The sequence below is a fragment of the Alligator sinensis genome, unplaced genomic scaffold (assembly GCF_000455745.1).
Source record: "Alligator sinensis unplaced genomic scaffold, ASM45574v1 scaffold1144_2, whole genome shotgun sequence".
Lineage (NCBI taxonomy): Eukaryota > Metazoa > Chordata > Crocodylia > Alligatoridae > Alligator > Alligator sinensis.
Genome location: NW_005843031.1, coordinates 60,733 through 77,313, shown reverse-complemented (window position 1 = coordinate 77,313; position 16,581 = coordinate 60,733). Strand labels below are relative to the sequence as shown.

At 39.8% G+C, this 16,581-nt stretch overlaps 1 protein-coding gene and 1 long non-coding RNA gene across 2 annotated transcripts in view; both read left to right on the top strand.

Moving 5' to 3' along the window:
- Positions 1 to 14,496, top strand: part of LOC102383839 (BMP/retinoic acid-inducible neural-specific protein 3) — a 156,474-nt gene extending 141,978 nt beyond the window's left edge. The window contains exon 7 of the mRNA XM_014526351.2: positions 13,062 to 14,496. Coding sequence (XP_014381837.1) covers positions 13,062 to 14,178 — 1,117 coding nt within the window. The 3' untranslated portion in view covers positions 14,179 to 14,496. The remainder of the gene's footprint in view (positions 1 to 13,061) is intronic.
- Positions 3,893 to 6,613, top strand: LOC106723041. The gene is made up of 3 exons (XR_001359031.2): positions 3,893 to 4,160; positions 5,305 to 5,412; positions 5,733 to 6,613. It is a non-coding gene; the product is annotated as an uncharacterized LOC106723041 (long non-coding RNA).
- Positions 14,497 to 16,581: the final 2,085 nt, after the last annotated feature.

Genomic DNA, 16,581 nt, shown 5'->3' with positions numbered 1-16,581 from the left:
GGACAAAATGATAGGTGAAGAACAGAGGCTATAGAATAGTAGTATGAGAACTTGGTATCTGTGAGAGACAGTGAGGAATTAGGATAGTGGTAAATAAAATAAAAAACGTTAAGGAAAAGATAAGAAAGCACAAGTATAGACACTTGAAAATAGTCTTAGAAATAGCTAGCTCCTCTGTGTCTTGCTTCATATCTAGTTCCCATATGCCACAGTCTAATCCCTTGTATCATCTCCCTTCTACTTTGCAAGCTTAATTTGCAGCCCAGCCATGTCTTACTCTAGTGCTTCTCTTCTGAATCTCTGTGTTTTATCAGTTCTGGGGACCTCAAACTTTGAACAAGGCCAGATCTGGTGTTTCCTGGAATATCTATCAGTTCAAAGGGTCCTCTCTGCATACAGTTTTGCAATGGGAATCACCTTTGCAAATGGACTACTAGCTATTCCTTAGAAATACTTCCATGAGAACAATGAGCAAGGCTTCTGTTAGTAATTTGTACACACTTTTTCACTTCTGAAATATATGATGAATATTTAGTTAGTTTCTGATTAAATACCTTGATTGCATTAGAAGATATTTATCAGATCCACTGAGTATCATTAGTGCATTGCTAATCAGAATGCTAGATTTTCATTTGAAATAGGAGCATTCCATCAGTTTTAGAATAAAGTGGTGTGACATGTATGGCTTTAATAGCCTAGAGGACTGATAATGGTCTTCTTCTTCTCTCTTAATGCAAATTCCATGCATATTATTATTATTATTATTATTATTATTATTATTAATAATAATAATAATAATAATAATAATAATAGTCATAGGAGTAAAAAGGAGTGAATGGGTCCATGTCATATAACTAGTCTCTAAGCCATAACAAACGGTGAGACTTTGAAGTTTGCTATGCCATAGTTATGCTGAGCTATAAACTAAAGTTTGTAAAGGAGCTTGGGAAGTATAGACCTTACTGACTGCTTAATGATCTGATAAGAAAGGTAAAAAATAAAAACACACCAATGATCAAAGAAGCTGATTCAAAGAAGATAATAGCAAAAGCAGTAGCTGGATAATGCAAGAAGTAATGTAAAAAGTAAACCCCACTAATGAGGCAGAGGTAAAAAGAACTAAACATTCAGGTGTGCAAACTTGACAGAGAAACAAGTAGAAATGGACATCGATAGATATGGACATCTAGTGAGATAGATAAACACTAGCATGTGTCTAGGGCATTTGGGGTACAACTACAGAGGCTACCAGACTTGTTTTCTGTAGCAACCTTTGGGACCATAATTGAGGTACTGTGTCACTACCTGTCTCAGGCAAGTTTCACTGAAAGGCTTGTTACACATGCATTTTGGGTGGCTCCAGCAACTCTTAACCCCTGGTTTGCCCATACATTAAATACCTGAAACTAGTTTCAAGCAACTTTAGTTGATTTAAATTTAGGCTACTCCGGGGGCATTTTATCTCTGACCCATGTCATCCAGCTCGTGGTATGTGGCCACTCCTCACAGATGAGCCACCCAAGTTATAGTCCTCCAGCATCTCAGAATACAGTGGTCTCTCTGTCACTCCTGCTCTGTATGGACAAACTTTCTATTCCCTGAAATCTAGTGCCCAGGGGGTAATTCTGGCACCAAGCCATCTCCTCTTCCTGCCCCCAGAGGTGTGACCTTCCCATCCCCAGGAGTGCAACTTCATACAAACAGTTTAAAGAGTACATGCTATCTATCAAGGTCACAGGACATGGATAGATCCAGGAATGGGGTCTTTGGGGATTAGGGGTGGGGGGAACAAGACAGAGGGCAGGACATGGTCTCCATGAGCTGGAGTTTACTTCCACGGGATAAGGCAGTGAGTCCTCCAAAAACATCCCTTCCCTCACTACTCCCACCTCCCAGCCACTCCAGGAAGCAGGACCAGCACCTGCATACCCCAAACCCAAATCCTAAATTGTTAAAACATGAGACCTTCTGTAATTTACTTTCTTTTCTTCTTTTTTTTATTCTTTATTTTGTCTTTTAGTGGCTGACTTCCTTCATTTCACCACCCTTCCCCCAACCCCATTTCCTTTCCACCCCCATTTCATTACCCATCCCAGTGTCATTAGCTCTCTGCCTCCCAGCTTCATGTTTCATCTACCCATGCCACAACCCATCTTTCATACACCCCAACCTAGAGCAGCAGTAGAAGTCCATCCTGGATCCCCAGCCCTGTGGTGGCAACTCACAGCTGTAGCCTAGTCAGGGCCCTGGTCACCAGCCCTCTAGTTGCAAGTCACAGTTGTACAGGTGGGGGACAGTCGGAGAAGGTTTTTAGTCTTAAGGTATAACTGCTCCAAACTCAAGCTAGCACTAACAAGGATCAGTGTTTGATCAGCTCAAAGTGCAACATGTAACAAGGCCCTTATTTGGGCTAATTGTTAAATAGACCAGCTGGTGTACTGTCCAAGTGACAATAAACTTCTCTAAGCTTCTGCCACTATAACACAAATTTGAGTATTTTTTCTGTATCAGACCTAAGCTCCAGAAGGTTGCTTGCAGGCAGCAGCCTCCTAGAGTACACAGGTACAAGCAGTCTGAACACTGAGAACAACAGAGAGCAAGAAACTGCCCAAACACCACATGCCTCATAACAGCACGGATAACCAGCTTAGAACTAGTTTCATATTTTCCCCTGCTACTGTTCTTGAAAGGCTGTTCTAGAAATTCAGTCTTGTGCTGATTAGACACCTCCTAATTTCTAGTGTAATTTCTGTCAGGGTCAAATACATATTTCAGTTCTTATGCCTGCATTTTTAACCGAATACTTTCTAGGGCTATACCCTATGATGAATTTACAAAAAAAGCAATCATCTCTTCCCATTTTTCATCAATACCCAGGCTACATTTAAATTAGTTAGTTTTAAGTACTCTAATAATTCAACTGCAGTAGTATTGTGACCAGAGTGGGCTAGACCACCACCTGAGTACTACTTAGGTACATTCTGCAGCAGACACAATTCTATGTGTGCTAAAGCAATAGCAGTATTTGAACTAAGTAGTTTCAAGCTTGTTCCATTACATGTACACAAGCTGCAAGCACACAATGACTGTAGAGAAGGCATTCTCTTAATTTTGCCAGTTAATTTCAGTAAACCAGGCTCTAAATTATTACCATCTGCTTGACCCCTTTTTGGCTTGTTTAGCATAACTTGGTGGTCTCATTCTAGGTCTTAGAAGACAAGGAGCCACACATGAAGACTGTTATCCAATTTAGTACCAATTAATGTCTGCTGGCAGTCTTATCACAGAAGCAAGCAACACTTACTTTGCTCTTGCTCTGTGGAGGAAACTCCATCAGATCAGGTTTTGAACAGTTTAGAAAAGGATGTAGGGCAATTGCCTTAGCTGTTCCTGTTCTGACAATTTATACAGGACTCCACAGTCTCCAGAAAAAAAAAGAAAGAAAAAAAATAGGCAATGGATGTTTTAGTATCCATACATTTGTTGTTAAATTGTCTCTGTTTTTTACTCAGCAGCTGCTTCATTGAGTGTTCATCATCTGCCATTGAACCTGCTGATATAGAACAGATGTTGAGCACTTAGTGGAGCAGAGAGGGAGGTAGAGTTGTTGCATTATGATTAAATACCTGCTACAGCTATTACATAGGGAGACCATTCAATTCTAGTTTTATGTTTAATATTATTTTGTATTGGACAAGCATTGATACCTAATTTATAATGGTTCCAAGTTATTTTCTGTTGATGTGTGTGCTGTTATAGAGAGATGGGAAAAGTTGCAAATTTTAAAAGCCACATGAAGAATATGAATTATTAAGAATACATTTACAATGTGTGCAGTGTAATCAATTTACACTAAATAATTCTACATTGTCACTCAGGATGATAACAGAAACAGTTAATAGATACCTCAGTAAGAGTAACAAATATTAAGACTACTTGGACATGATCACAATTGACTGATTTAAATGGTGTCCATTGATTTCAATAGAGTTGTTCCATTTTATACGAGGTGAGGATTTTCTCACTTAGCTCTTTATAGCTCACACAATATGGTCCTGTTGGTTAAAAGTACTGCAGCCCACTGCCTAAAGACTTTTAGCAATGTTATGTTGAACTGAAATTGAGTGTGGTGGTAAACTGCAGCCAAAGCATCATAAAAGGTGAGTGGCACATATTAGGAAAGTGTTTAGGCAAGTAGAATTACCTATTATTTATTTGGTAGATTTATATCCTTCCTCCCCCTAAGGAGGCTCAGGGTGCTTTGCAATATAAAGCAGATAAATTATAAAAATAGATTTTAAAAAAATGTAAAATAACAACAGACTCCCCAGACAATGCTACCCAATTTACCTCTTTCAGCTGAAGGCCTGCTCTAGTTAAATAAAAATAAACAAATAAATAAATAAAAAGGATTACAGTGCTTTCAGAAGATGTTCTGGCTCAGATGAACCACAAGAGGGAGGGAGTTCCAAAGCTGCATAGCAATTAGAGAACAACCTCTCCAAACAAATTTTGTGCACAAATTGCATCTAGAGGAAGTTGCTCTCAACTGACTTTAGGGCTGGTGATAGAATAGTCCTTTAGGTTTATAGGACCCAAACAGCTGAGCCTCTCACAGGTCAAAATTGACACTTTGAATTGTGCCCAGAAATTTAATTCATCCCTTGCTTTGCCTCTATCAGCAAAACTCCGCTTAGCTTATGCACTAATATAAAGTTGTTTTACTGAAGTCCTTAAGGGAGGTGGCTTTTCAAGCATTCCTTGGGAGGAACCATCCTTGCATCAGAAAAAATGTTGTTTGACTTCCCTGGAAATCAAGTCCAGCAGTTTTTAGTGTAGTACCTAAAATTGAGGGTGAGATGCAGATATTTACATTGATCTTCTGTCTAACGAATAAAAGCAGTCTAAACATGTATTTTTCTCTCTACAGAATCATTGTGACATAGAATAAATGTGCATTATTTTAGAGACTGCTAATATTTAACCCATTAGACAGGACTAAGAAAAGTGTAGAATGGCACACTATTATTCTTCAAATCTTTGCCAAGGTTTATAATTCTTATTTTGTTATGTAACCTAAGTAAAGACATTGCAATTAAAAATGTATTTAAGATTATCAGGACCTGTGTATTTGATCTCTGTACTGCAATAACATGAGAGTTACACAGTGCAAATATATACGTTGTTTTTTGTAAGATGAAGATAAAGTGAAAGCAGAGTTTTCAAAAGCATCTTGATTACTAAATGCTATTAAACTGAGCCATATATTTTTTTTAAATCATGCTTTTTGCTTATTTTCATGAGACTTTCTCCCCAGTATTTATACACAGAAGGTCTCTTCCACAGCTAATCTACAGCAATTTCCTTCTCCTCCTGGGCTCTATAGAGGACAGATCAGGACTGCTGCACATGGTGAGGGATAAGAATTAACCTAATGCATATTGTCCCCTTGCCTACAGCACCAGTAGATAAGCCTAAAAAATAAGAGAGCCTTTTCTGCACTGCAGGAGTCCTGCAATCCACCAAACTCTGTAGTAATTTCTGAGGGCAGAAGTAAAGCGTGTTGCGTTTCAGAAGGAAAGAAACTCAGAGCCTGCATAGAGGCACAAAGTCTGTATGCAGGCAGCTTTCTGTCTCCTGCTGTTAGGCCAATAATCATACTAGGGACTGGATAGATTTCATGGCTGAAACTTTGCTTCTACTTAAAATCCTTGTTTTTTTTCTCCTTACAGATGGGGGCACTCTGACCACAAGTTCTTTTCATCCATAGAAATGCTTATTTCAGAAACCACATTAATGGAACAGCATCAGAAAGCATACAATGTTGTACCAATTTGTACCTCTTTCACTGAGAGGATTTAAATCCACAAAGCTGAGAATATGTTACTTTTCTGAGGCAGTAAAACTTACTAAAATAAATGTAAAAGGAGGGAGGTGAAAATTCAGAAGTTATGTATAAGAGCAAGCCATTTCTCATAGATAAATGCTTCAGAGATGTACTTTCCATAAAGAAACACCAAGAACACAGTTTGTTACAAGCAAAGTAAGCATTTGAGAGGATTTGCGGAATAATAATATTTTATATAATGAAGCATAACTTTATAGTCTTTCTAATAATTACAAATGAATGGAGAGAATATATCTGAATGTTCATATGAACTGGTCAGAAAACAGGACTTCCAATTAATGAATAATTTCCTAGTTTTGGGATTTGTCTTCCTCAGAGGCATAACTGGGCAGTGCTGCAAGGTGGTGCATGGGGAATGGGCAGTGGCCTGTACAGGCTTAATGGGGAAACCTGTCACTGCATAAGTTAACAGAGAAGCCATTACAGAAATACATCTTAAGCAACAATTTAAAAGCCAAAATTCTGAACCAAATAAAAGGGATGGGAAGGGTTAATCAATACTTCTCCCTTCAATGGCAGTTTCCTCTAGCAGAGAACCGCCAGTAAGTGCCAAGCACAGAGTTGCTGCTCTGCCCTCCCTACCCATCTCACACCCAGCACTGTACCTACCTGCCAGAATCCCTGCAAGTACATGGTACAGTAGAGGAATGAAAAGGTGAAGCACCTGCCCTGCCTTGGCAGTCCCTGGGGCTCCTGCCCAGCTTGCCCACCTATAGTTCTACTACTGATCTTCACTCTGCACTGGAATGAAACAGAGACTTTTTGGCAATTTTTTTGTACAAAGATAAAAATGGAGACTAATACCTTAAAGTAGAAATAGCTCAGTCATTGAGCTACACACAAAAGACTAATGAAGCCCATATTGTCACAGCAGTTCTTAATGGCCTGTTCTCTCAAGGATGTTTATGTGAAAAGTTTTGGGTTGAAGAATTTGCCCTTTTTCAATGAAAAACCTGTCTTGTTAAAAAGTTTGCAACCAGCTATTATGCTTGATATAATTTTAAAAAATGTTAATCAACTGATATTTTGTTCTTTTTTAAAGATTAGAATTCGATAAATATCTTTCATGCAAATTACAGTTTTTTCAGTGCTGGTCAGAACATAGAGACTTCAAACACATTCAAAAGTTGACCTAAAACCCTAAGTCAAGGGGAGTATTTTCACTCATTTCAGTGGGCTGTGAATCAGTCCATAAGTAGAAGTAGATAAGTAGATCAACTTGCTGTCCACCACAGGAAAGATCATTGCAAGAACCTTCCTGAACTGTCCCCTTCCACTTGCTGAAGAACTGCTCCCAAAATCTCAGCATGGATTTAGGGCATAAAGAGGCACAACTGACATGATATCCACTGCTTGCCAGCTGCAGGTAAAATGTCAGGAACAAAATAAACCTCTGCCCCCAGCCATCTTTGACCTCATGAAAGCCTTCAACTCCATCAACTGAGAAGCACTCTGGAGAACCTTCTGAAGTACAGATACCCACACAAATTCATCACCAGTTTTTGCCTGCTCCATAATGGTATATGAGTGGTGGTTCTCAGTAATGGATCTATTGCAGATTCCTTTGAGGTTAAGATAGGAGTTAAGCTAGGCTGCATCATTGCTCAAACACTTCCTTACCACAATGCTACATCTGACCACCAACAAGCTTCCAGTTGGGAGTGGATCTAAACTACAAAATGGATGGTAAACTGTTCAATCTCAGCTGGCTCCAAGCCAAAACCAAAACCACCCTGACCTCAGTCATCAAGCTCCAGTATGCTGATGCTGCTGTAGTGTGTGCAAACTCATAAGCAGAACTTCAGGCTATTGTTGACATCTTTACTGAGGCATATAAGAAAATGAGACTGACTTAAAATTCAGAAGATGATGGTCCTTCATCAACAAGTTCTTAATGAATCTGAATTATGGGTCCCCAGGTCTTAATTCAGATTCACAGTAAGATTCTGGAGAATGTTGAACATTTCTCATACCTTGAAAGCTTTCTCTTCCAGAAAGCTGACACTGAAGAAGAAATCCAACATCCCTTCAAATGTGCAAGTATAGTCTTGGATACCTGAGGAAATGGGTGTTTGAAGATTGTGACATCAGATCCAGAACTAAGCTCATGACTTATTAAGCAGTCATGATCCTCACCTTATTGTATAGAGCTGAGACATGGACAATGTACAAGAGACATCTCAAGCCACTGGAGAAGTACCATCAACACCACCTGAAGATCTTTCAAATCCATTGGGAGCATCATTGTTACCATCTGCCCTCAAGCAAATACCACAATCATCAAGGTGTTGATCACCCAACATCACCTTCACTGGGCTGGCCACATTGTATGGATATCCATCTCCAGATTCCCAAAGCAAGTTTTATTCTCCCAGCTCCAAAGGAGGGCAGAGAAAGCACTTCAAAGACATCTTTATGGCCAACTTGAAAAAATGCAACATCAACTCATTGGAGACTATCAAATGGAGGAAGAAGCTGCTTCAAGGATCTCAGTACTTTCAAACCTTATGATGACAATAGGAGATGGAAAAGCAGCAGCAGCAAAACTGTGTCACAGATTGAATCAAGAACCTGGAGCCACCCACTCCACATGGAAACATGTTCCTGAGCTGCAACAGATCCTGGATAGGCTTCACCAGCCATCTTTTGACCCACAGATTAGACAATCATGGAAGACAATTATCCTTGATGGCAAGGATTTGCTGCTGATGGTGATAATAATAAGTAGTTCTACATCACCTGATTTTAGTACTTGAAAAGCAAAAACAGATCACAGTTCAGAACTGTGTTTTCCAATTGAAATAATTCCAGTGTCATAAAGTGAATCCTTTCAGTGCTACCCAAGTTATAATCATAGAATCATAGGGCTGGAAGGGACCCCGAAGGATCATTGCGTCCAGCCTTCTGCATAAGCAGGAAAGACATCTGGGGTCAGACACCCCCAGCCAGGTGACCATCCAGTCTTCTCTTGAAGATGATTGCACCACCTCTATGGGGAGCTTGTTCCATAGTCTGGGCAACCCTAGTTGTAAAGAAGTTTTTCCTAATGTTCAGCCTGAAACTGTCTTCCAGGAGTTTGTGGCCGTTGTTTCTAGTTTTCCCCCAGGGTGCCCTGGTGAACAGTAGTTTAAGTTCACCATGTTTTCTTTATTATTGTTGTTATTACTATTATTATTAATAATAATAATAATAACAGTAGCAATATAATTATTAAGCTGTGCCAAGCCAGACTGTGCAAAACAGAGAACACCTGACTGTGGTACTTCAACTCACAATAAGTAGCATCTAATTTAGCAACTAGTTTCTCACAAATTAATGAGAAAGGAACTGTTTGGGGAACAAAATACTGTGTGGCATACATGTGAAGTAAAATCTGATCTAGAATACAGACACAGGGGAAGAAAAACCTTAAAACTTTGGAAACCAGCAGTAAGAATGCATTAATCCTGAATGGAACAGAACAACTTAGAAAGACATTGTTACTGGAAGTGACCTTCAGAGCTTAGAGTGAAAAGTGTTAGATAGTGGCCCCACTGAAGTCAAAGGGAGTTTCACTATTATCTTTGGTTGAGCTGGAAATGTACAAAGATGGGATGCACTATGAAGTCCAAGAAAGGCTTATCTGAAACAGTGAAGAGGAAAAATCCTTAAATAAATTGTGATTAAAAAGGGGAATCCATTGGAGGGCTTCAAGTAGAAAGTGACATTGTCAAAATGACAGGCAAAGAAAATAAGTATCTGAAGGAAAGTGAGACTCTGATGAAGCCACATAGAGGATTTAGCCTCTATTATGAATATTCTATAATATAAAAATGAACCTTTTTTGTATTTCTTCAGATAACCAGCTCCCACTGAGCCTCAAATTCACATTTGTTTCATGTTAACAGATTCATATTTTACTAACAAAACTTTTCAGAGAAACAGAACTTTTCTTGGAACTAGATAATGAAGGAATTCATATTTACAGATCAGACAAAAAGAATCTATTTGAAGTACTTAACCTGGACATTTTAATTATGTAGTTCTTACTGCTAGTAACATGGCAGGATGACTATTTTGAGATTAAAAGCAAATGGTATAACCTAAAGACACAAAAGAAATAAATAGCTTTAGATTTCCATGTTTCATATCACTCAGATTTTGGAATTCTACTAAGTATCATTTCTTATATAAAAGAATAAAGGTGTAGAAAAAAGATGTAATGAGGGATGTTTGACTGGAGACTTTCAATTTTTCCAAGGGTAGAATTTTTATAAGGATGGTTTATCTCAGTTATGTGGTATTAAGTGTAAATGGCTACACAAATATGTATACCAGGGATAGGCAACCCCTGGCATGTATGCCAGAGCGTGGCAGGCAAAGGAAATTTGCTTGACATGCTTACCATGGGGTGGACAGTGGGGGAGCCATAAGGGGCCTGATCCTTGTTGTGGCAGTGCAGTCCCAGCCCTTTCCCCACCATCTGCCTTAGGGCATGTGAGCACCCACCTCCAGCAATGAGTCAGGTTGGGGCTCTGTGGACCCTGGTGTAGTGGCTTGCAGCCTCCCCACCACTGCTGCAAGCAGCCTGGACTCTGTGGTGGGTGGCAGGGTCCTTCCCAGAGCCTGGGCTAACTGTGTCAGGCAGCCTGGAGGCTGCAAGCAGCTGCATCAAAGTCCAAGGAGCCTCCGCCCAGCTTGTTGCTGCTGGCAGGTGCGTATGCACCTTGGGGTAGATGGTAGGGAAGGGGCCGGGGCTGCACTGCCACAACAAGGATTGGGCCGCTCATGGCTCCCCTAATGTCCAGCTGTGGGACACCATCTTACAACTTGAGGTTGTAAGTATTTTTGGCATTCTGCCCCCAAATGTTGCTGGCTTCTGATATGCACCATTGTTTCCATTTCAGTTAACATATCGTAACCATGGATATGACTTTTTCCTTATCTAAAAAGTATAAGTGGGAAACCATTCCAAAAATAGAAACAAAATTGCCAATAACCGGGCCTGTGTATTTTAAGATGCAGTACTCATTTCAGTTGCCATAGAAATCAGTCCTCACTTGGTAAAAAAATATGCTTTTAAATTTCAGTTGTCATTTAAAAATGTTTCTAGCCAGGAGCTACATCAGAGAACCTTGCTTCAAGGGATCGTCATGTATTTTGTTTGCTGCCTTGGGCAAGACATGTAGACTGAAGTTAGCTATGTTGATTAGATAGAGAGGTGATGCATTAACTATTTCAGAAACACTCTAATTTGAGATACTATAAAGGGGTTTACTGATGTGTTACCTCTAATTTTAAAATTGTCAAAATGTTAGTTGGTTCAAATATCAAATTAGTTCACTTTACCTAGGTTTGAGGTCTTAAATCATACTTCAGAAGCTCCATCCAGCAGAAACTAGACATTATCAATATAAGGTTGTAAGTAGAGCTGATTTTGTGTCTGTGTGTCTTTCAGTTGGCAAATGTCAGTTAATTAATCCCAAAACTGTGCGAAGGAAAGAGTTGGTTTAAAAAAATTTCTCATTAAAAAATAATTTGGAAAAGTCATGTCAAAAGTCTCATTTGGACACCTAAAAAATAAAATTCTATATTAAGAATGCTTATTTTTGTTCCAAGATTTCAAAATGAAATATATTTCAAAATTATGTTTGGAGTGATTTTTTTTTAGCTAAAGAGTGATGTTTTATTTTTACCCTGATTCAAGGCATTTTTTTCATCCCCAGGACAGGAAAACCATTTCCCACCCAATTCCCTCATTCAGTTCTCTTTTCTGAAAGATCCAAGCTTGTATATACTCTGAATCAGTAATAACCAGGGGTAGTTGAGACTTTTCAGTTGAACTGTTTTGGATAACATTTCAATTTTGGAAAAAAACTATTCAACTTTCTATTTTGACTCAAAAAAATGGGTTGTCAAACGGGATTGAAATGTTTAGTTTGGGTCAGTTCAATATTAATTTATTATGATGTCTTATGAAAGTTGTAGTTTGGATGCCTCATAGTGGATTCTTCTCCATGCCTCAGCCTCTTTTACTGGACTGATGCATCAGTCTCTCCTTTATTTAGATCGGTGTCGTACATCATAAATGCTTCACAATGGAGAAACATCTGTATTACTGCGCAGAATTACGGAATTATATGATTTTGCTGCATTTAAATTGATATATTTGATGTGTGGATGCTTATTTCATTGTTAGAGAAAGAAACTAATATCCTGACTGCAGAATCCTTGAACTAAAAACCAGTGCTATCTTACCTACCTTTTAAAGTCAGCTTGAGATACTAGTTCTTGCATTTTCTGTTTGAAACAATGTGTTGAAAAGAAAGATGTTTATAACATCTTCATCAATATGAGAACAATAGAATTTGACATAGTAGCAGCCAAAACATGTTCTTCAAGCAGTGTATTGGTGTGACCAGCACAGACATCTGAAGAATACCAAAAAAAAAACAAAAAAAAAAAAAAAAAAAGAAAAAGCATTTAAGATCATTTCTCTCTGTCTTGTTTCCAGATTCTGTTTTTGGTCACACTGTCTTTCTCCTGGCATCTATGCCTTACTGAACAATTCTGCTGATTTCAATGTCTGTTTTGTCTACATGATTTAGGACTTTAACTGTTGCTTGCAGTCAGGGCTAAATATTATTGCAAAAAGAATTTTATAATACAACCTTTCATGTTCATTTTTAGGAAAGAGAAATATATTCATCCATGCTTAACAGGTAAACTATAGTGCTAGAAGTCCTTCAAAGTATTTATTTTATTGTTTCTTCAGTTTGATATTCCAGACAAATAATCAGGTCTCTTTCTACCTTACACTCTAAATCAAGGGAATTCTAGCTTGTAACAAGAAATATGTTGCAAGCTTCCAAAGACACCCACCCACCCACAGACACACACAGGCACACACACAGGGTTTCCGAATGATGCATATGAAAAGAAAGTGTAAACCAAACAGTCTGTTATGCCAGTAAATTTATGGTGACATTTGTTTGTGATTTTTCATCATATAGGCAAATTATTTATTCATTTATATGATTCCAGGTGTTGTGAACTGACATTTCAATATTAATACCATATATTTTTTCTCTCTCAAAGTGGAAAAATTACAGGGAAATATTGATTGGGATCTGATTCCTGCTTTCTTTTACTTTTTTTTTTTTTTAATTTACAGATCTTCAAACTACTGGCTAAACCGCATCCAGTCTTTTCTGTATTGCAATGAAAATGGTCTTCTGGGAAGCTTTTCTGAAGAGACTCATTCATGCACTTGTCCTAATGACCAAGTTGCCTGCCATGGGTTCCTTCCGTGCATTATAGGTGATGGCTCTGCATGCTTGATCTGTGCACCTGATAACCGTACCCGCTGTGGAAGCTGTAACACTGGATACATGCTGAGCCAAGGGCTTTGCAAGCCGGAAGTGGCAGAGTCCACAGAGCATTACATTGGGTTTGAGACAGATCTCCAGGACTTGGAGATGAAGTATTTATTGCAGAAAACAGACCGGAGGATTGAAGTCCATGCTATTTTCATCAGCAATGACATGCGCCTCAATAGCTGGTTTGATCCCTCCTGGCGCAAACGGATGCTCCTTACCCTTAAGAGCAACAAGTACAAGTCTAGCCTGGTCCATATGATACTGGGTCTCTCTCTTCAAATTTGCCTAACTAAAAACAGCACCTTGGAGCCTGTTCTAGCTGTTTATGTCAACCCTTTTGGTGGCAGCCACTCTGAGAGCTGGTTTATGCCTGTGAATGAAAATAATTTCCCAGACTGGGAGCGGACTAAGCTGGACTTACCCCTTCAGTGTTATAATTGGACGCTGACACTAGGCAACAAGTGGAAGACATTTTTTGAAACAGTTCATATCTATTTGAGGAGTCGAATTAAGTCAAATGGTCCAAATGGCAATGAAAGCATCTACTATGAACCCCTGGAATTTATCGATCCCTCACGGAACCTGGGCTACATGAAAATCAACAACATCCAAGTGTTTGGCTACAGCATGCACTTTGACCCAGAAGCAATTCGTGACTTGATTTTACAGCTGGACTACCCCTATACTCAGGGATCGCAGGACTCAGCACTTTTGCAGCTATTAGAAATAAGGGACCGTGTAAATAAACTCTCCCCACCTGGCCAACGTCGTCTAGACCTTTTCTCTTGCTTGCTCCGTCATAGACTCAAGCTGTCTACCAGTGAGGTGGTAAGGATTCAATCCGCTTTGCAGGCCTTTAATGCCAAATTGCCAAACACAGTGGATTATGACACAACCAAATTATGTAGTTAACCATAAAATGTGAAGCACAACACAAAACCTTGAAGGAGTTTTTAAAGTGCTTTTGTGGAACAGTTTATGTTTGGAAGAGTAAATTTAAATTGTCTTTTCAATATCTGTCTTATATCAGTCAATACCGTTGGATGGCAATTTACACACCTGAACTTGCTGACAATGAATATATTATACTTGCAGTTTTGGTTTATGAATGAAATAAATACTGACACCAGTCTAGAAGACATTCTACTTTTTACAATAAATTTCATTTGTAATTTTATATGTTCCGTGGCAATGCTTTTGTGCATTACATCCTCTAGAGGGAACATAAAAGGATACCAATAAAATTTTGTAGCTGAACAGTTATTAAAAAGAAATGCTGTGGGATTCTTTTTTTTTTTTATTCACAAAATGAGTAATAGCCTTGATATACTTTTGTGTGTGTAGTATGTGGGAGGAGTGGTGGGAAATAAATGGTAAATATATTGCTTTTATATAAACTTTAGAAAGCCAGCAAAATCTGGCGTTAATTTTGAAAGAGACAAATCCATAAGTTCATCGTGAGGCTAACTGACATCCATGGTTAATGGTATGCTTTTCCCTGCACCTTTGAGACACTTTATGGACATGCCTTTTTGAAGCTAGTGTGCATGATGATCAGATTCCCAGAGTGGTAATATTGTCCATATTAGAATAGACATCATGCCTGTACTGATGTTCTGCCGCATACAAAGAGATGAATGGTTGCCTTATCTATTAGAGCAGGTGGAAAGCTAGCTATCTAACTGATATCCAGTAGCTTAAAGCCGAGAAAGTCCTTTCCAGTGGGAATGTGTTTAGTTTCTAAAATTATTTGCTTTGCATGCTTGTTCATGTATTTATTCAAAAATATTTAGAGAAATATAACTCAGTGAAATAGAGTAGACAGATACAAACCTTCTATAAGTAATATGTTTGATTTATCTAGCACAGGAGTTGGCAAAATAAGACCCATGGGCTGTATCCAGCCCACTAGACAATTTTATCTGGCTTGTGGGCACCCACCAATGAAGACCCTGTCCACCCTTATGCGCCTTGCTCCCACCCTTGTGCATGGAAGTGCCCGGCCCAACCAGCACACAGCTTCTGGGTGCAGATGCTGCTATCATTGCTGCAGCAGCTGGGGGACCTGTTCAACTTCCTTGGCCTCCACTGGCTCATCCTGTGTCCCTGCTGCAGCACTCACTCCAGGCAGCAGATAGGGATGCTCCCTGATGCCACATGCAGCTCCTGAGACTCCAATGGAAGTGGACAGGAGCCCCACCCCCTGTTACCCAGCAGAGTCCCAGGAGCTGCCCATGGTGGCATGGAGTGGGGAAGGCAGCTGGCTATATCGCATGCGGCTGCCCCCCGCCCCAGTGGCACATGAGTGCAAGGAGCTGCATGTGCACCATGGGGAGCCCCATGCAATAGAGGCAGGCCAGTCTGGCTCCGCTCCTTGCCACCGTGTGTAGCTCCTGGAACTGGCCAGAGTCATGTGCTGATGGGCATAGCACCTGTGTGGGCCCCAAGCACCCTGAGGGCCCACCACCTACTGCTACTGTTATCACTTGTGGGGGCTTTTTACCATGAGGGGGGTATGTGAGGGGGTCCCCACACCCCCTCACCCTTCCTCAAACCCCACACACCCACACCCTTCCCCCACAACGTTCCCACATATACACATAGCCCACAACATACCCTACACCTCCCCACACAGCCACCCCTTCACAAACCCACCACACAACCCCCACACCCCACCATACACACACACCCATACCCTCACCACAACCCACACACTCCCCCACCCACAATATACAAGAGTAAGACTTTATTTTTCAGCTATTATGCAACTATCTCTATATACACTACACAAACACAAATCATAACAAAAATATTATTTGAAGTAAAATTAAAATATGTTATAGTAGATGTTTATATGATTTGTTTTATTTCTGGTTCCAAGTTGGTAACACCCCTTCCAAAAGGAGTACTTCTGGGGGCAAGGGGAGAGACAATCCCAGGCAAAGGTCAGGTGTCAGGGGTGGGACTTCCAGTCCCAAGATGGCAACGAGGGGGTGGGACACCTGTCAAGGGGCAGGGCTATCCTTGCAGCTCTCAACAGTTCACCAAAACTAAATAAGTGGCCCTCTAGCCAAAATAATTGCCTGCCCCTGATGTAGAGCAATGACTCTCCAGCTATCTAGAGATCAACATCGATACTGCTGGTCTCAAGGATCAGTTAATTAAGTAACTGCCTTTAAAATGCCTGCCAATATAGGCATTTTCCCCCCTAAGGAATGAAAAATATATACACCTATGATAAAATCAGTGCCTTTACTGCCCATCTGTGAAGGTTGTCTGGCAGTGCAGGATTTGAAGATACTATAAAAACTTTTT